A 21,571-nucleotide genomic window follows, 5' to 3' on the forward strand; every position below is an offset into this window, starting at 1 on the left:
TTGACACTTTGTTGCCTGACAAAACTTAATTCTGCAGCAAAATCTTTCAGTTGTCTCTGCGTGTAAAAAAGTGCCCCTTTTGTTTGTATATATATATATATATATATATATATATATATATATATATATATATACACACACAGATATTTTTTTCTTCTGTCCATTTCACACATTTAAAAGTGTCCCACAGTGGAGTAGAAATCAGGCTTTACTGGTTGTATTAGAGCGTTTTTCTCACCTGGAACATTGTGTTCACACACACACACACACACACACACACAGAGAGACAAGACAGGTTTCGCACATGTTAGAACTCGGTGCTCAACGGTTGATCACTTTTAAAGAAAGTGTTGTTTTGTTTTAAACCTCTCTGTAATATACACACATTAAAAATGTCAAAATGTCAAAAGTCCATGCATAAGAGTATATAGTGGCTTATATTTTGAGCGATGTGTGTGTTTAAGCTCCATTACGCTTCACATCTGACACACAGTGACTAATAAACAGAACCTGAATTACGTCGTAAATCAAATCACAATAGTATGAAGCCCCTAATGTGTTTTTTTTGTTCACTACTGTATCATAAAACAACTATAAGACAATGTTTTAGCACCAGGGACGACACACATTTCTATAAGGAAATAGACCTCCTTTTGCAAGCATAACCACTGACATGCGTTCACCTTTCAGGACGCAGGGACATAACAGGGATCTCATTTAAAAGCACTATCTGTGCACATATTAATGTATATGTAACATGTATAAAATGTAACATATAACGTGATATTCAGTTGAGAAATAAAGCATTTAATGCTGCCATGTTTCAAACTCAATAATCAATAGTATTAATAAATAAAGATATAAATCCAACAAACTACAGGCATATAATGCCATTATTTTCGATTATGTATTAAATATTAAATATCTTGTGCTTGGGCAATATAACCAAAAACCTCATCGGGATACAAAAGTCTTACATATTGATAATTATCTCAATAAATGTCACGTCATCAAAGATTAGGTTTTGCACCTGGTGAAAGTAGAAGTTAATTGTGGTTTTAAGTTGATTTACGGACAGAAAAACGACAACACTCCAAGGTAAAACATTTATAAGCATGTATGTGTTTACACAGTGCAGAAATATTATATCTATATGTATATATATTATATGTATGTGTATTTTAGGGCTCCCTACAGAAAAATCTAAAAACTAATTTCACAATTAGACATTTTCCCCCAAATCTTTCAGCTCTGTGAGAACTCTGCCTTGACTTCCATTCATTTGGACAGTCTGACAAAACCTTAGCCATAACCAGCTTGACCCTTAACCCTCCCTAACCTTAACCTATGACCACAGATCACATCTGACCTCAGCTAGAGCCTCAGAAACGGGGGTTCTGCCTCATTAGGAACAGGTTGTGGTCCCCATGAGGACTACTGGTGCTGAAAAGGTAATGAAAACAAGTACACACACACACACACACACACAGGACACCACATTGACTTTCACTCATTTGGACACACTAAAAAAAGCCTTATCCCGGAGGTTAACCGTAACTGATTCATGACTAACACTTTACCTACAACTCAAAATCTTAGCCCTAAACTTAACCAAGTCCTCAGAAATGCAGTTCTGCCTCATTAGGACCAGGTTTTGGTCTCTATGATGAGGACTACTAGTCCTGACAAGGTCAGTGTTTATGCCAGAAAAGATCCTAAAGAGGCAGGCACACACACACACCTTCATAGCCCCCAACCCATCCTCTTTAGAGCCAGACATGGTTGCTAGGCAACCATAATTCATGGGCTGGCAGTAAATGTATGTTCGAATGAGAATATAAAATCGAGCGAGAGAGAAGGTAGAGAAGGGCGGAGAAGCACAGCGACGGAGAATAGAAGCTCTCCGTCAGGTTATGAAATCATCAGCTCAGCGCTGTAAAACATTTAGGAGACAGGCGAGTCACAACCAAGTGAAAAGAAATCTGAATTTAATTAAAAGTTATGAAACGTCGCCGGTGTTAAAGCGTGATTGTAATTCATCAGGAGAGAAAGAAAGCGGGCTGAGATCTGATCATGAGGATTCACACTGACACTTATTTTAACAGGCAGATTTATTATGAAGATGCAGACAGACTGACAGACCAAACTGTGGGAGGGGGTGGGGAAAATAAAGTTTCATTATTAATAATCTGCTCTCTGTTTCTCACACACACACACACACACACACACCTCTCTGTCACCTCATGCATAGCGAGTTTGTGTGACAGTTGAAGTAATCCTAACTCTCGTGTCTGGCTTTTTTTTTGGTAACTGTATGACACAGTTAGCCACATCTAAATGTCACAGCTAAAAGCAAGAATTTCACTTTACTGTGAAACGAGAGACTTAAAATATGAAGCAAATGTCACATCGGCCAGCTGCTTTTGATTGGCTTTCAAATAACAGGGCTCCGGGCAATATCATATTTCACAAAGAGTTGAAGTGAATAAAATATTAAAGAGTGGAGTTTAAAATACTGTTTCTCTCGGCTGTTACAGGAAGTAAAGGCAAAGGACGTTAGAGGACGACACAAAGTAATAATCCACCTGCTATTAATCCATCTATTATATTTGGGTTTTTCTTTGCTTTTTAAAAGAAAAGAAACCAGAAAAGCTAAATATCTTTGGTTAGTGGTCATTTCATGGACCATTGGGCAACAGTTTACAGTGACACAGACCTAAGTTTCCAGTCTGAAAGGCTGCTTAACGGTGAGATAAAGAAAAAAAAACAAAAAAAAAACCTAAACTATTCCTTTAATTACATAGGGTTTGCCATTACACACAAATGTTGTAATTATTTTTACGACCACTTACCACAGACAGTGTGCTGGTCATCGGGCCGCCATCTGGGCTGTATGTGCCGCCATCTTGGTTCAGCATAGCGCCTCCATCTTGGCCACCGGGCATCCCGGGCAGGTCCATGCCCTGCAGCTGGTACAGGTGGTGTGGAGCAGAGCTGGGCGGAGGGTCCAGGGGGTGGTACGGTCCAGAGGGGGAATCGTGAGGGAGGTGAGGGGGGAGCATGTGCTCTGGCAGGGTCGGAGGGGTGATTGGCGGGATGTTGAAGTCGTCGTCACCCAAACCACCTACTGAGTAGGACTACAGAGAAACACAGAGACACAGGTTGAGTTGTTTTCAGGTTTTATTGTACGACTGTTCATTTTAACCCACGTTTTATGTATTTTAACTTATTTCAGTAGGGCTTTTAGATGAATTTTATTGCCTCGTGTGAGCTTTTTATGTCTTTTATTTATAACTCTACACAGCACGGTAGTCCAAGTACAAATAAAGAAGCCATGTCTGTTTATTATCTTGTTCAACACATTGTTCTTGTTACTGACTCTGTGATGATACAGTTATGGGACAAGGACAATCTGACATTAATGGTGACATAGTCAGAATGTGTCTGAAGGTCCTCGGTCATCCAGGGTCATAGTCATCTTCAGTTAGTTAGTTTAGTTAGTAAGTTTGAAGATGTTTCTTCCTCATCAGAGAGGCTTCTTTAGTTCTGGGCTGATTTAATTCACTGTGTTGATACTTAGTATTAGTCCCATACTGGTCAATAAAAATCCTATATACATATATATCACATGCTTCACTGTGCACACACTACAATAGCTCCAAAGGTCTAAAATGTATCAGACTGATATCGTAACCGACACAAAAAAAGGGGTATGGTGCCATTCCTATTCCCTAATAATCGATGGGTCTATTTAAGCCATTTTCAGCTTCTTAAATGTCACTATTTTCTCTTTTCTCGCTGCATATAACAAAGAAATCATTAAAATGTTATATTTTTTATTTGAGGACATCACCATCTTGAGATCAGGGAACATCATTATTGAACATCTTACAGATCAAACAACTCATCGATTAATCAAGTAATGAATCCATCATGAAAATAGCTGCAGCCTTAATCGTGTGTAAAAAGATCATCTACTTCTACACGAGTCACTAGAGTCTGAACTTGGAGTTGATTTCCAGAGATGGAAGACCTGCCTGTCACCATCACGTCAGAACGTCACAACTCTGTGTTGTGTCATGTCGTCGCTCATCTTCAGCCCGAGCGCCTAAGCATCACAGGCTAATTATCACTAATTATATTCCCAGCCTGATAGACAGCCTTGTGAATCACAACACAGTAATTAATACATACAAATCCCACTTGTTTGAGAGAATACCCATAGGTGGCTCTTGGAGTGTTAAAAAGCACCAAGTGCTAATCTGACACACAAAGGGGAAAACAATCCCGCTCGTAATGAAGAATTCTAGACGGCAAAGACAAACGAGAGGACGACATGAAGGAGGAAATGGAGTGAGAGAATCATGCGAGGGAAAAGTGAGAGACCTGAGGGCGAAGGGAGAGGCCGTGTTAGAGAAGCCCTCTCATACTAATCTGACAGAGGAGATCTTTTATAGAGAATGACAGCCTTTTCTGCTTGGCTGGCCACACTCTTTTTGCTCTTCATTTCTCTCCAGCGTTTTCCCCTCCACTTCTCTTCTGCCCGCTCACTTCTTTCTAATCTCATCCCCAGTCTCTCTCTTTCATCTCGCTCACTCCTCCTTCTTCTTCTTCCTCGTTCACTCCCTCCCTCCCTCCCTCCCTATCCATCTCACACCCTGGCGCAGTGTTGCGTTATGAGTTGCATGACTTGTGTTGTGTATGACGTATGACACACTCGCCATGCAACGAGCAGCCACAGTGGAGAAAACCACCTAAGTTTCACCACCGTTTTAAAATGAAATGTGTGTGTGTGTTTATTTACAAACTAAATAAATAAGATATACATTTAAAGAGAACCTCAGACACTGACGGCTAACATGGTCAGATGTTTGGTCCATTCTTCACTTGTTCTGTAATTGTGTGCATTTACATGGTATCACCATTATACTGTATGGATCAAATAAGGGATGCACGATATTATCGGCAGGATATCCACACTGGCAGCTTTATGTATTATCGTATATCGGCAAACACACCATGATGCGCTGAACTGCAGGTTAAATAAGCTGCGACCTCCTGGACTTCTATGCTGCTACCCTCTACAACTGTTTATTATTTTGCTCAATGAGGAAAATGTGCATCTACATCTGCAGTGACATGAGTATGAAAAATATTACATCCATTTTACTACAGAAGAGACTAAATGATGTCTGCAGCTGGGCACAGGGAAAAACTCTTGATGTATCTGCATATCAGATATCGTTTTAAGGTATTAAAAGGTCCAATATCATGCATCCCTAGATTAAATCTCATAAATGACCTCAAAGGTTTAGAAAGCACTGTATTTTATTGTTATATAGAGTGAACAGCTACATTGTTTGACTTTTTTCCCCTTAATGCACAACTCTTAGCTGTACAAGTGGTTTTTTTTTTTCCCCTAATTGGAATTAGATTGGATACATTCAGTATCTCAGTAGTCTGTGTGGGTGAATATCCCTTTAAAAGACAACAGCTTGTCATTGGTGGAGCGAGTTTTAGCTGCTAACCCTAGTGAAACTTGGCTCGTGTTGCCTGCGCCTTTTGGTAACTTTATTGTCTGAGCACACGTAACCATCCTTAAGAGAGCACTAACATTTCATGTACTGTATTTTATGATATTCCTGGCAACTCTAAGACTGCAAATGCAATAATTTCAGGCGCCACGGCACATGGGCTGAAATTAATCCCAAAGGGAAGTTTTAATTTTGACGCGAGTTTGAGTGCAGGAGTGTTGTGACGCTGACTCATTAGTGATTATGCATCTATACAGTCAAATCTATTGGTTTTCTAAAATGTTTCACTTCATCTTCACATGTAGTTTATGTTCCATGAACAACACGCACTTTCCTGCTTCTGAAAATACTCACTAAAGCCGCATTAGTAATTAGTTAGTTAGGTAGTTAGTTGTGTAAAAATCGCTGGATTGCATATCGTCAGAGGAAAACATAAACTTGGATAAAATCCAAAACTCCTAAATATCATGTAAACGATTCTTTAAGCACAGGATGTAAAGAGAGACACATGAATGTGAGTGATCATGTGAGATGGGTGGACGCATTTGAAAAGAAATAAAGAAAAACAGGGACTGAGTCGGACTTATATCGGCACTCGAGGCTGTGATATTGGTCATTGGAGCCATGACTATAAAACATATTTTTGCTTTGTTTTTACTGGCACCACGGTAAAAGAAGTGGAAACAGTGAATATCACAATAGTGCTGTATCACATGTCACAAAAGTTCACGTGTAAATGGAGGCGTTTCTTTGTTATCTTCTTTGTGATTCATCCACCAAGGTCTCTTGTCCTGTTTTGTAATCAAGAAGCAAGTGATTCGGTTTCTTCGTGGAGCGACACCTGGTCAAAAAGTTAGTTATCTTCACTTTGAAATCGTTTCCTCTTCCTACATAAAAATACTCACTAATAAACACCTGTGTGTTTCATGGTCCTGCTCGGTGACACACACTGCCCGTCTGTTTGCTCTCTCCCTTCTGTGTCTACTCTCACTATAATTTCTTCAAGTTCTACATAAATTACCCCTCCCTCCCTCTCTCCCTCCCTCCCTCCCTGTCTCCCTCTGCTCCCCCATTCATGTCAGTTCAATAGCTTGTTCCCTGTGCACTGCGAGCTTCTTGAAAGACTAATGTCGTCAGCATCGGCTACTTCTTGGCAAAAACTTCTCACAACTTTTATGTTCATGACACTGTCGACTTCTGTTGGACTAGGATCAGGGTCAGATACAGATAACAGATATTATATGGATCAAATTAGAGATTGACGATATTATGGGCATTATATCGGTATCGGCAGATATTGGCTTTAAAACTATCGGCTATCGACAAATAAGCTGCTACCTCCTCGACTTCTATGCTGGCCACCTTTACAACTGTTATTTTTTTATGTTGATTTTTTTTGCTCAATGAGTATAAAATATATTAAGTAAATTTTACTACAGTTAAAATAAAATATTAAATATTTAATCACGATTAATTGCATTAATGTCATAGTTTTAATCGCACATTTTTGCTATTTTTTCTCATTTTAATGCTCTTATCAACATAGAAAAGTGTATCTGCTTGCTTTGTGATACTGATGACAATTCTATTGTGATATACACTGATAATGAATCCACAGCAGATCCCTGAGGATAAGACAGGGACATAGCTTGTACATGAAAATGGCAAAGTCTTCCAGTTTGAAAAAGTGTAGTCTAGGAAGTATGAATCTCGAGGCCCTTTGTTTTTAGTGTGTCTGCATTTACCCATGGCAGGCGGTGTGTATCATGCATGTGTGTGTCCCTCCTCCAGTGCTGCGAGGGTTGGTTTTGCGGCGACACCTTGCTGAGAGGGTGAGGGGGCTGTGGCACACGGAACTGTGGGGAAGAATCACAAAGGAAAAACAAAGGTTCAAACAGGCCCATGGGTCAGGAAGAGATCAGAGGTCAAATTAAAAAGGTCATGAAACAAGAGCACAGACAAAGCAACGGGGAGGGAGGGAGAGGGAGAGAGGGAGAGAGAGACATTATTGACAAGCCCTTGACCACACAGTTACTAACACACAGCAGATTATCATCAATAAACTGTTACATTTGACGAAGGTTGGGTGAACGTTCTTGTGGTAAACTCAACACTGATGTTAATGATGAGGTTTGGATAAATCACGAGGACGATCTGTTACTAACATAAAGCAGGTTCTCATATTGGGGTCAGGGAAGCTCTGGAGCTCCAGGGCACTCTGCTGGGGGTGGGGGGGGGGGGGGGGTGCCATGATATTCAGGCCTTAAATGTTTCATAGATTACTTTGTAATCAAACAATTCTTAGTCAAATTACACCAAGGGAAACATATCTCTAAATATCTTTCGATATTGACGACTGCTTTTATCCCCAATTCTCACAGAAATACAGTTCAGTTTCATTACACTATAGGCAGCGGCTTCTCTACAAGGTGAAGGTGGAAAAAAACCAAGGCAACATAATACAATAAAAACACAATACCAAATAAAAGTATGTGTCAAATAAAAAATGAAGGAAAATAAAACATTTCACAATCATATATACAGTGCAAACATACAGCGGCTTGGCCAAGCCTCATATCTACTTCATATCTCCTTAGGCTTAAGCTGTAACAGCCAGACCCACCTGCTCCACAGGCAGTTTGATGTGGATGTCAAAGCCTTTTCATGAGACCAGATATCATTCCTCCTCATCAAGCTCAACTAGTTCAACTAGTATTTAAAAGGTACAATAATAAAAACGTACAACTCCCTCGCGTCATTCATGTTTAACATGTTGTTGAATCTCATCATCAAAAGCTAAGAGCAGGTACAGTGATGACACGGCTTTGCCTGTGCACCTTAGTCCTGGAGGCGCAACATAAAAATGATGTAGTGTGTAAATCACCTGATGTTGAAACCAAGACCCAGACTTGGTGATGTGGAACACTAAGACTCCGACTCAGCTCTTTGTCTGCCTTTAAATAAATAACAATCTGTCCCTCCTCTATTCAATAAAACATCCATGAAAAGTTAAAAGTGCAGGATTTCTCTTCTTATTCACAACATAGAGAACAAAGTGCATAAAGACTATGTATTGAACGTGGATGGAGCATCTCTTAACGTAGCGTTCTCCACCATTATCCCACAGTAAACTCCCTCTTCAGTCAGGTAACCACCCAAGTTTCCCTCATTCGTTTGAGGAGCGCCACCATGAGGAGACATGACAAAGCGACGGCCAGCAAGTAAAACGGGCAGAGACTGTTTACTTTAGAGCGCCTTCATTTGTTGATTAAATATCAATATTTGCCCTGGTGTATCAATTATCTTATTGGCAGGAATAATGGTGATACTGTATATATCACCAAATCGATGTTTGACCCACCCTGTTAAATAACAGTAAAAGGGGAAATTTAACTTTTTACTCTGAGTGTTATGTTAACACAAACAAAGAGACATTGAACACATCATGGTCAGAATTAGTGTTAAATTGACACTTTTAGTGTTACTGTACTTTCACACTGCAATATGTACTGTGTAGATAAAGCAATGAATGATCACATGATGCCTCTCTTGAGGTGTAGCAGGTTCATGTTCCCACTTGTTACATTTTTACAATTGCTCTTGGTGATTAGCGTCCAGTTACCATGGAAAACACCGGTTCTGCTTCAGCGACAGGATGCTCCGGACATCACCCCTCATAAATTCACGCATAGGGCCATAGGAATATTGCTGATGTTATTTTCCTGCCTCTGTGAGGTCTTTGTGAGCACAGATATGCTGCATCAGCCCTGAGTGAGGGAGCGCCTGTGTGTATACAGCGGTACCGCAGAGGAGGAAGAAGTGATTATCCCATCACACTGCTGAACGTCCGGGTTATACGGAGCTTTTGGAGAATTCACTAGTGAAACTTGTGGCTGTTCTCACTCGTACTCCATCCCGTTTGCAGCTGTCTCAATGTTGCTGGCGCCACCATCTGCCGTAACATGAGATCTACTGTATACACAAACACTGAGTGACACAGAGAGAGTTGTGTGGAGCTGATTTATCTCATTTGACTATGATTTGAATGTAACGGACATTGTTTTTATATTTCAAAGCTACACACACACAGACTACAGCTGAAATAACTCTCCCTGTGTGTTTTCTCAAACAGCTGTAGAGATAAATTAAATTCAGGCGTCTGCTTTGACTGCTTTGAGAGAGGAGAGGGGGAGACTGGAGGAGTGCGTGTTTGATAGTTAAATACGTAATAATGTTACCAGACTGCATTCAGCAGGATGTCTATCTGCAGAGTACATGTACTACATGTTCTAAAAGTGCTGCTCAGAGAGCTTCAGGCATCACTGGGGCTGACACACATGTATAATATGTTTATTTTTATTACGCTCTGTTATTTATTGGGGATGTTTGCTCTTGTTTTGCACCAATGACCAGAAAAAAGTGTTCTCTTATTGTGTACCTGGCAATAAATGCAATTCTGATTCTAATAACCTAGTGCAATATCCCAATCCAAAGACACTGCAGTTATTTGATTAAGATAGAATTGGTGACAAAACAGCACTGTGGTGAATTTGGTGAAAATCTTGCCATTTTAATTTGTTTGTTTTGTAAACATGTCATAATACCATGATTTGGAATAGTTTTTTCTTGTAGTGGTAGCAGTTAAAATGCAAAAAGTATCAGTTTAATTAGTCATGCCAAATATGGATCTTATTGGTATGACAATTTCACTCCAAATATTACTTTTTTTCTACTCAAGATATCTTAATGGTCTTGTTCTTGTCTGGCTCAGTCAAGACCACAGACAAATTTGTTTGTGTGAATAATTGTTGTGACTGGATTAAAAACTTCCAATAACATAAGTCTAGAATGTTTTGTCACTGATATCAGCTGATATTCATACATCAATGGTTCAACACAGTGAGATGAAAATTCAAATCTGTCTTCACTCAATCCCATCCTCTAATAAATAAATGATTGAATGAATGAATGAATGAATGTCGATGAATATATGAAAATGTTTTCAGGCTTTTTACTGCATGTAGTTATTATTCCACTGAATCTCTCTTGCTTTCACAGTGCTTAGCCTCCCTTACTCTCTCTCTCTGTCTCCCTTTAACCACCATGGTTCACCTTTGACACAAAGACTTAAGCTGCTGTTCCAGTAACGACTCAGACACACAAGGGTCAGCCTGGACTCAAAACTGCTCACATTCATCACTTCAGTGTCAAAGGTAATTTATTTTAAGACATAAAATAAAATAAATAAATCTAAATTCTTATTCCACACACAACTGCCCAATTTCCTGATGGCACAACACTATGAATAAAACATCAAACGGAGATTTTCCTATACCACAAAAAATATTCTCTATATTGTACTTTATGAATAATTTATCATGCTGTTTCTTATTAATATGGGCTTGGCAGTGAGGTAATTCTGTACCGGCAAACACACATCTTACTCCCAAGAGGCCTCACTTGGCATCTAAAAAAAATACAGAGAATACAGAGCACATGAACTGTATTACTGACAGTAAAACAGTGTTTGACGCACAATGCTGATTGCAGGGCTCTTGTTCGGTAATCTAAAAGGGATTTCATCCTCACATCGGTCATTATACTGAAACAGTACATCCGTACTACTCTGTTTTCATTTAAAAAAACGCATACATTCTGACATCAACCATCAGAACCTGAGAGCCTGAAGTGTGTTCATGTATTCACCTTTAGCAGTGAATAGACAGCTACCACCATGGTACATTAGACACTGCCACAATCAAGAAATTTATTTAATAATTACTGAAATGTAGGTAAGAGGATGAAAGATTAGACTGATCAAATAACATCATAAGTAGTTAATAATTTACATTTAAATTGCTTTAGAAGTAAATAATGTGAAGTAAGGGATGCACAATATTGGACTTTTTGCTTGATCGCTTGGGTTAGCAACCAATACTGAGATATGTTTTTCCCTGCACCCAGCAAACTTTCAGTTTATAAAATAAATAAACATTAAAATAATGACAGTCAGTGATATCAGGGGATCTTGACATGTTTGCCAACATCCAATAACACATTTTAAAGCCATCCCTAGTTGACGTGATCAAAAACACAGTTTAAATTAAAGTTTCTCTAATTCTGAATGATTCTATGAAAGCAGTTTCTAGTGAAAGTCCTGGATCAGAGTACTGGATCATCTAAGGAGGAGGAGCATTACAGGAGCATTTTTTGTGGAATAAAAAAAAAAAAAAAAAGAGAAAGCCTGGAGACAGAAAATCATTGTAATGGTTCATGTGCCTCAGGTGGTAACTGCAGTTAGTGATATTGATTTGTGGAAAAGGATGACAGGAAAAGTTTGTTTGATGCTACTGGAAATAACAGAGAAGATTAAAATAGCTGAGAGGTCAGCTCAAAGACGCCGCGCAGCACCATCAAATGATCTTCAAGGAAGCATCAACTTAAATCTCATGTGGATATTATATTTTTTCATCCATTACAGTGAAAAATAATCTGGGCAGGATAGAGTGTGTGAATGTATGAATAACTGTACTTTAAGTTCTCCATCTGCGCTTTACTAAACAGAACAGTTTTAAATGTATACTGTAGTGCAGTCTACAAACTCCAAAGTTTAATAACGCTCATCAAAGCTCGGTGTGAGTATCAATTTTATAGATACCAATACTGCTAACAATGCTGTTTACCAATTCCCTTATTGATACTACTCAATGAAGAGTGACCTTTATACTGTTAACCTTTTTACATGATACAAGTCACTCCATATTAGCAATATTTTCTGCACAAATTTACGAGTGCTTTCCCCGCCATGATGGCTGGATCTAATCACATGACTTAGCTTTGTCATTATTAGCGTTTAAGAGCTAGGAATTGGAGAATGGCAATAAAGTTCCACTAAAAGTAGCATAAGTATTGGAAGCAGCACCATTAGCACATATTTCAGTACTGACCACAGAGTAACAGGTACACTATATGGACTCAAGTATTGGGACACCTGATCATTACACCAACAGGGACTGTAATGACCTATTCCAATACATATGAGGTATTTTAATATGGAGTTGGTGGCTCTTTTGCAGCTATAACAGCTTCCACTCTTCTTGGAAGACTTTTCTGTGGTGAATTTGTGTCCATTTATTCTGTAAAGCATTTATGAGGTCAGGCACTGATGTTGGATGAAAAGGTCTGACTCACAATCTCTGTTCCAGTTCATCCAAAAGGTGCTCGATTGGGTTGAGGTCAGTCAAGTTCTTTCACACCAAACTCGTCAAACCATTATAGCCCATGCTTTGTACACTGGGGCACAGTCACGTTGAAATAGAAAACTGTACTATCTCAAACTGTTGTAACAAAGCATTATCCAAAATGTCTTGGTATGCTGAAGTGTTAAGTTTGGGTTCTAGACGACAGCGTGATTGGAACACCTGGATTCAATACATTTGTGGTCAATTACTTTTGTCCATATAGTGTACAGGTTTCTCCAAACCCATCCCAAATAATATTAAAGTTTATAAATGTCTAAAATTAAATTCACTGAGGTCCACACACTTTAAATGTCCACAACAGCATATATGAACCCTATGTGGGTGACTGTGCATTCTCCAACTAGGACAGTAGTTCAGGCAAACATGACCAGACCAACATGGAGCCTCGATTTTACATGAATGGAATTGTGTACATGGACGTATTTGTGTCACAAACTAGAACACAACACTCTGTGGACAGGAAATAAGAAAAGTATAGAGTGTAACAACAAGGTTTCCCCCTTTCCTACCGTAATAAATGACCAGATAAATGCTGACACGCAGCACAAGACGCATTCATAAACATGTCAAGTTCTGGTTCTAATACACTCTAATCACTGCAAATTACAAATTATGGGATGTATTTGTGAATTCTGAGCACACAGATATAAAACTCATTTTTGGAAGAGATGTACAACATTTAATGGGGGAACATATTCACTAGTAATTTGCTCCCTTTTAGAAAATAACAAACAGACACAAGGAAATGTCAAGGAAACTACTTCACAGGGTACGCTGAGCTTACTCACACACATTCTTGTACAGCCGTCTTAGTGCCGTCAACTAAATGCCTAACCCTAACCCTTACCTTAAACCCAAAACTAACCCTCAAAAAGCCCTTTAAAGTTGTGATGACCTGCCAAACTTTCCTCAAAAGAGTCAAAATGTCCTCAAACATAGGTTTAAAACACAAATTTGTCCTCAGAGGCTACTACAGACATGTACACACACACAAACACACACATGAGAAAAACAAAGCAGTACAAACATAAACACTAACCTGATTGGTGGAGGCGAAGTCAAGGCCTGACTCTGGCATACCCAGGAACATGGTGTCCCCGTCCACCTGGAGGGAACAGAAAGCAAGAGCAACAATGTCAACAAACTATAAAACACAGCAAACACAGAACAGTCAGTGCGGAGACAATAAGTGGAAGCGGAGGGAACAGATTGCTGGGTAACAGCCACTCCATCCACATGTGTGTGTGCTTCAGACACGGAAAATCAAGGGTTAAAAGTTATCTCTGAATGAAAAGTCACGATGGCGGACAGATTGTGGACTTATATGTAAGTCATTTACATTTACTGGACTTAAAATGTACGACAGGAAAAAGTGAATGGGTCTGAATAGTAGGGTTGCTAAGATTAATCTGTTATTTTTAAAATAACAACGCCAAAAAAAGCAAATAACCTTCAATTTAGAATGATAACTACAGCTTTTTGTTTTGTATTGCAGTCTGAGTTGCTGTATACCAACATAATCATTAATTGCAGACATAGTTAAATATGCATGTATGTATATATGTAAATAAATGATGAAAAAATAATCGCATGTCAACAAATTATTAAAATAAGATCATTTGGACGATGTAGATCGACTAGTCGCTCATGTCCATCAGGTTATTTTGCACCAAATGTCAATTAGTTTAAGTATTTATATAGAATCTCCGATGTCACTGTCCACTGTTGTGGTCCGGTATTGCTGTGTTGCATTTCTTCTGAAACCCTACCCACTTACAGTAAGATTAGCAGTCCATTGGGAGCGTGTACGTAATTAATAAATGACTTCCCCAAATCGGGGTAATAAAACCACTAAAAGGTTTGAAGGATAATTGTGCAGCCGCAGCATTAAAACAATTCCAGCTGGAATGGTGTGTCCACAAGGGAAGACAATTAAACAACAGATCACCAGGTCTGCGCACTTATCATAAATCACTGGACATCAGTTTGGTTTATTAACAGACTCTTGGTGCTTTTCACTATTGCCTCTCCAACACCACGTTCATGCATCAGACGTTGGACTCATGAAGGACCCATTCATGAGGTACCTGTGGCTCTGCCTGCTACTGACATGAGGGTAGAGTCACACGCTTAACTAATACACCGGAGAATTCCACAGTTTCAGTCCCAGACGTTTGTCTTTCTGTGTATTTTGTGAAAGCTTCAGTAGGCAGGATTGCTGGAACAAATGCTTGATTGTCGTCTCCAGGTTGTTTTGTAATCACAGCTCTCGTCTCTTCACAGGAGCTCAGACAAACACTCATTTCATCTCTGAAACCTTCTGCCGATACGACACGTTTTATCTTCTTAATCGCTTTTAGATCTTTTGTCCCCTTTGCAATTCATTTGTTCAATCAACATCTATAACTTGAGCAATAATGTGCCGTTGATTGTTTTTAGATAGTTTTTTAGGGTGGAGTGTGTTTAACATCCATTTTTTTATGTTCATTATAATTCTTGTTTTCTTTTATTCACCTCTATTTATGAGCTGCCAGTTACTTTTTTTTGATATGTTTCTAGTTTCTTAAATGTGGTTTCTTAGCTCCATATAAGAAATATATCATTAAAACTGAATAATTTTTGCTTAAACATAAGATATTTTGAGAACATCATCATTGCCCCCTCACTGAGAGGATCGCAGAGGCATTCACCAAACTCAAGACTGTTCGCTCTCCTATCTCCCAAATGGTGGAACAAGCTCCCCATCGACATCCGTAATCATGGAGACAATGATCAACATTTTTCAACATTTTCTGACATTTTGTGGACCTACTTGATTAATCGAGAAACTAAACTTAAGATTAATGGAGTATGAAAAGAATCGTTATTTACAGCCATAGACAAAGCTACAGCCAAGGACTGCTTACACTTTTTTTCCCCCTCATAAACTTTGTTGATGGATATTTAATACATCTTGTCTGTTATTGTCCCCCTGTCATCTGTTAAGTCTCCACTGCCGTGTGATATTTATTTGATATAGGTGTGAGTGAAGTTTCATGCTTCCAAGTTCAATAGATGTTGGCAACCAAACAAACTACAATGTTTTGAACAAGAATTACAATGTTTTGGACTGCAGTAACCATTTTATATGCTAAAGGTCAACAGTGTTCAGTCTGGCATTTGTAGCTTTAATCGAATATCAGCAAAATCATCTGCTGTAACCAGGACTAGTTAAATCTCACACACACACACACACACACACACACACACGGGAAAACAAAATACTTGAGATCATAAAACATATTCACGTAACAAAGGTGACCTGGGCACATAATCATTGTCTTGACAAACAAAAAAAAAAACACACAAGAACGTTTGAACAGGTGGATAGAAGTGAAGTTGTGCACTCACGCACACACAAATACACAGAAACACACAGGTGGACAGGCAGGTGTAACTGCCCTATCCATTCCCCAGCTGCTGGGGTATTATGCAAATGAGGTGTAGGTTTACAGAGTCAACAGAAAGCTAGAAAAGTCTCATGAATGACCTCTCTCTCTCTCTCTCTGTCTCTCTCACACACACACACACACACAATGTGGATGATCATGCGTCCTTACCTGCAACAGTAACTCATATGAAATGGTAACAAGTCAACAACACGAAAGGGAAAAGTGATTTTTCATCTGTTTGTCTGAGTTCTGAAATCCTACCACAACACAACACTGAACATTTACTGCAGGTCAACATAAAAGACAAAGCTCTTCTCTTCATCATTCAACATTTCATTCAAAAATAAATAAATCAACACATCCACAGCCAGAAGTAGTCAATTTATCATTCAGGGCCAATTAATCAAGCAAGTTATTGCCAATATCTAACAATAAAGTCTGTCTTTTAATTACAGAAAAGCTACATGTAAAAACAACATTGGAAAATAAAATAAAACAGTCTGAATTCTGAGATTAAAGTCAGAATTCTGTGCCGAGAGAGGAGAAAAACGTGACTAGGCCAAACATATCTTCAAAGGAAATAGAAATTCAGCTATCTGCTGCACTTGACTTTTTAAAATCGGCATCGTACATTAAAAAAAACTATATTAGGTTGAGAAAACCAGAAAATTTTTTTTTTGAACATTTTAATTATTGACAAAACACTCTCAGACCAGTTAATCAATGACCAAAACCTAGTGCGATGTAGCGGCTCGAGCAACGGTGTGATGCATCATGCCTGTTTGATATTCTCTCATCTTCTTATTACTATTTTTTTATCGTGATGTGTGATTTTGTCGCATTTTGTCCCATCACTGCTTTAAATTTGCAGTTAAAAACATGCAAAACAAACACATTTTGCATTAAATTGTGGTTGAAGGTGCAGCTTTTAGACAAAATAATGATGGAAACATGACAATTCTGCGGGAAAATTGTTTTCTTTCAGAGAGAGGGAAAGTTACAGTAAAGAGAAGTGAAAAGGATGGCAAGATTTGTTATCAAACCAATTTCTCCTACTTCATGTCTCTCGCTCTCTCTCTCTCTCTCTCTGGCTGCTCCCTCTATTCATTTCAGTGTGTGTGCATGTGAGTGTGTGCATGTATGTGTGTGTGTGGGGCAAAGCAAAGGTTTGAATAACAAGCAGCTGCCTAAGTGGATCAGGGTGGAGGAAGGGGGAAGAAAGGGGGAGAGAGAGAGAGAGACAGACAGAGAGAGAGAGAGACTATTAGGATGAATAACAAGGACAAAGGAAAAGAGAGAAATACAGTTTATTGGAGGGAAGAGAAAAGGAGGAGACGTTTTTCAAAAATCACAAGTACACTTGACAGGGAGATGTAGAAAATGTTAAAGTAGAGAATTAAAAAAGGGAAGAGAGCGCCACCGTGATACCAGGTTTCATTTAAGCTCACGCACACACACGAATCTCAGCTCATTTGCTTTTTTTTTTTTTTTTAAAAGCTAAATTGCAGGAATCATTCAGGCTTTGACAAAAAAAAATAAACCACTTAAGTGTTCAATGCAAATCTGCTTGTGAGACACAGAGGAAACCAAATCGCCATGAAAAGAAGGAGCTGACCTCCATGTTGGAATGTCCCACTTTTACATGGATTTTTTTTTTTTTTAAACTTCAAAACGCGAAATATCAAATATACACTGTTATAAATGTTGTGAAAGGGACGGCTGCAACCAAAAACCATGCAATTTTTTTTATATTATTTCTCATGTGTGCAGATTAACTTCCTTTAAGAAGAGTCTATGTTTAGCCGGCCGTCTGCTGTGAACTTACAGTATGTTTGAGTGAACGTCTCAAATAGAGATGCTGTTAAACTGCTGCCATGTGCTTATTTTTAATCGTCCGTGTTCCAGGTCTGTGTGTCAAATCATCCGGTTTGACTACACAGAATGGATTTCTGTTGACTTCAAAGAAATCAACACAGATCAGATCCGTGTTTGGGGAGAGAGAGAGAGAGAGAGAGAGAGAGAGAGAGAGAGAGAGAGAGAGAGAGAGAGAGAGATAGAGAGATAGAGAGAGAGAGAGAGAGAGAGAGAGAGAGCGACCATCCATCCATCCATCATCTACCACTTTATCCTCCACCAGAGTGTCGCGGGGACCTCATTTCTGAGGAACCGGTTAAGTCAAACGGATCCAGTCCAGCCTACATCCAGGACATGATCAAAACCTACACCCCAGCCCGGTGGAACAAGCTCCCCATCGACATCCAGACAGCGGAAATCCTCCACATCTTCTGCCGCCGACTAAAAACACATTTCTTCCGACTCTACCTGGACTAAGACAACGACATCGCACTTCATAGTTTGGCTTACTTGAAGCTCTTACTTACTTCTAGCTCTTATTTGTACCCAAATGTTTAAATGCACTTATTGTAAGTCGCTTTGGATAAAAGCGTCTGCTAAATGACATGTAATGTAATGTAATGTTTAGGGATAAGATTTGAATTGTGGTTAAATTAAGGTTAGAGTTGGGTTAAGGGTTAAACTGGTTATGGTTAGAGGTAATGCTTTGTTTCAGCTGAGAAAATAAGTCAATGAAGAACACAAAGAAGAATAACTGCCCAAACCTGTGTGTATGTGTGTGTGTTTGTACATACAAGAGGAAGTGAGAACAGTTTGGCTGGTCCTCACATTCTGTCACACATTCAGAGGGGCTATTTATGGGTTAACACTTGGTTTAAGGGTTATGGGTGAGGCAGTTAGCCATGATGGTTAAGGTAAGAGGGTAACAGGCTAGTGAATGCATCCAGGGCTTCAACTAACGATTATTTTCCCAATCGATTAGTCTTGTAAATTACATTTTCAATTCATCTGGAAATGATGACGTTCTCAAATGTCTTGTTTTGTGCGCAAATCATCATTTTACAGTTTTAATGGAGCAAAGAAACCAGAAAAAAAATCACATTTAAGAAGCAGGGAACTTGTTTTAATTCTTCAAAAAACTAGTTTGATAAATTAGTCTATAATCAAAACAGTTGACAACTCGTTTAGTAATTGATTCATTGACCACTGGTTGCAGCCCTACATGCATTATGTCTACGAGTGTCCTCTCTGAGGAAGCTGTACGAGAATGTGTGTGTGATTCAGCGAAGCAGGTGTTCATTATCTCGTTATCTCTGACACCATGACAACAATATCAAACATTGTAAATGTTTTTTTATGTTTGTTCAAGAGGCGACATTTTCCCTGGTTCCTTAACATGAGCTCAGTGTTGTTTCAGGAGTTTGGAAAACATAAAAAAAAACTATTATATATTATAATTTATTTGCAGATATTGGTGGTAATGAAACATCCTAGGGGTTGTTACCATTAGGTTGAGGGGGGGGAACAGCACAACTAGGGCATAATCGATTAATCGGTTGATTATTTTCTCATTTAATTGTTGAGTACTTGTTGAAAAATGTTGATTACAAACCAAAATGATTCCCTTTTATTGATTTCTTTAACGTGAAAATATTCATATTTAAGAAGCTGAAAAATCTGAAATCTTAATCGATTATCAAAACACTTGATTCTTTTCACAATCGATTCATCGAATAATCGTCGTAGCCCAAAGTTTAACTTCAATTACATGTCAAAAAATTATTTTCACCATATCGTTCAGCTCTAATTTTATTTCCCCTCAAGTTGTGGTATATTTACAGTATTTCCCAGACTGCACACACGTCCAGTGTCGCACGGGCGTTGAGATAAGAAATCCAAACGTTTCTGGTGCATAAACTGGACAAAAGTAGCAGAAAAATCACAGATGAGCAGAAAACTTAAGAGTCAAAAATAGTCTGATGGCAGAAGGAAGAGTGGTCAAAAGACACGAGTTCACACGTTTCAAACGTGCTAACTTCTTTTCTTTTCTTTTTTTTTTATCTACGACATTTATGACTATGATCACGAATGAAAGTAGAGTGCAAGAAAAAGTTCCAGAATAATGCCTGAGGAACTGATCCAATCTCCTCCAACACAAGTTAATTGATCCGAGGCATTGTCGCACACAAAACAAAGCAGCAGTGATTGCAGTATGTGATTTGATTGCAATATGTTTGTTTTGGAAACGAAATCCTGATAATTAGTCTCTTTTGGCAGGACTCGACTGCTGCCCATCTGTTCCATTTGGCATCGGCCGGCGTTCCCTCGACACATCGTCCCCGCGATTCCACCAACTCAGACACCTTCAGCCACATCGGCACACGGGCAACAGTCGAGCGAGTCACGCCACCGTCGGTGTGCATCGGCTGTGGGTGGGTGCTGAGGCGAGTCTGGCGAGGGGTTCTGTTACGGGAACAATGGCCAACATGGACAGACGGACGGACAGATTCACTGGTTGTTGTTCTGATAGATAATTAGACGAGATGCCAACACTTTGTCTGGTTAGGAAACTGTCGGAGGAAACAATAGCCGCGTATGTGATACTGAAAACGAAAAACACTGGGACGGAGCCAAATGATAAGATAATAACACGAGTGTAGATGTTAAATAGCTGTGACTGAATTAAAGAATGATACACCCTTTTTACATAAAAAATCAAAAAATGTCGCCAAAAATGATGCGTTTCCAATTCCACCAAAGGAAATGCATTTCAAATTAAGGCTACAGTGATTGTTACTTCATTAACCAGAAACTATTTTCATAATCAAGTGGTTTTTATTTAATAATTAAAACCAGTTTTCTGATTGTTCGGTGTCTGAAATGTGAATAGTTTCTGGTTTCTTTGCTTCACATAACAAAGAAATCATTCAATCTGAATCATCTTGGTTTGTGGACAAAACAAGACATTTGAGTTCATCATTTTCACGTTTGAGAAACACCAATCAATATTTTCTGACATTTCACGGAGCAAACAAGTACTCGATTAATCGAGGAAAACAATGGACAGGTTCATCGCTTATGAAAATAATCATTTGACTCATTATGTTATGCCTTTAATTGAAGGCTACATAGGTTCTACACATGGAAGAGAAGGGTGAGGTTAGCATACAACTCCACCAATAAATGCTGTTTTAAAAAGTTTTATACACTGCGAGAATATTGAAGGGAGTAGATTTGATCGAGACGATGACACTTGTGCTTACTGTGATGAACAAATAACATAAAACAACAGAGCATTTATTTAATGAATGTAAATTTGCCAATGCAATCACTGCGAGTGAACTCAGCCAAACTCATGGGGAGCAGAGTTATTGCTGCTACTGCACAGTAAAGTAGGTGCCTTTTACACACACACACACACACACACACACAGACACAGACAAAGACTATTACAGATGAGAATATGCAGTGATGATAATAAACTGTCCCC

General features: G+C 38.9%; 1 protein-coding gene across 2 annotated transcripts in view; it reads right to left on the reverse strand.

The window, feature by feature from the left end:
- Window positions 1–21,571, reverse strand: part of tox (thymocyte selection-associated high mobility group box) — a 47,230-nt gene that overhangs the window by 16,537 nt on the left and 9,122 nt on the right. For both annotated transcript variants that reach the window (XM_058641180.1, XM_058641190.1), the window contains 3 exons: window positions 13,836–13,901; window positions 7,280–7,390; window positions 2,853–3,137 (listed from right to left, as the gene is read on the reverse strand). In XM_058641180.1, the coding sequence (XP_058497163.1) occupies window positions 2,853–3,137; window positions 7,280–7,390; window positions 13,836–13,901 (462 nt within the window). The remainder of the gene's footprint in view (window positions 1–2,852; window positions 3,138–7,279; window positions 7,391–13,835; window positions 13,902–21,571) is intronic.

This window comes from Solea solea, chromosome 1 (genome assembly GCF_958295425.1).
Source record: "Solea solea chromosome 1, fSolSol10.1, whole genome shotgun sequence".
NCBI lineage: Eukaryota > Metazoa > Chordata > Actinopteri > Pleuronectiformes > Soleidae > Solea > Solea solea.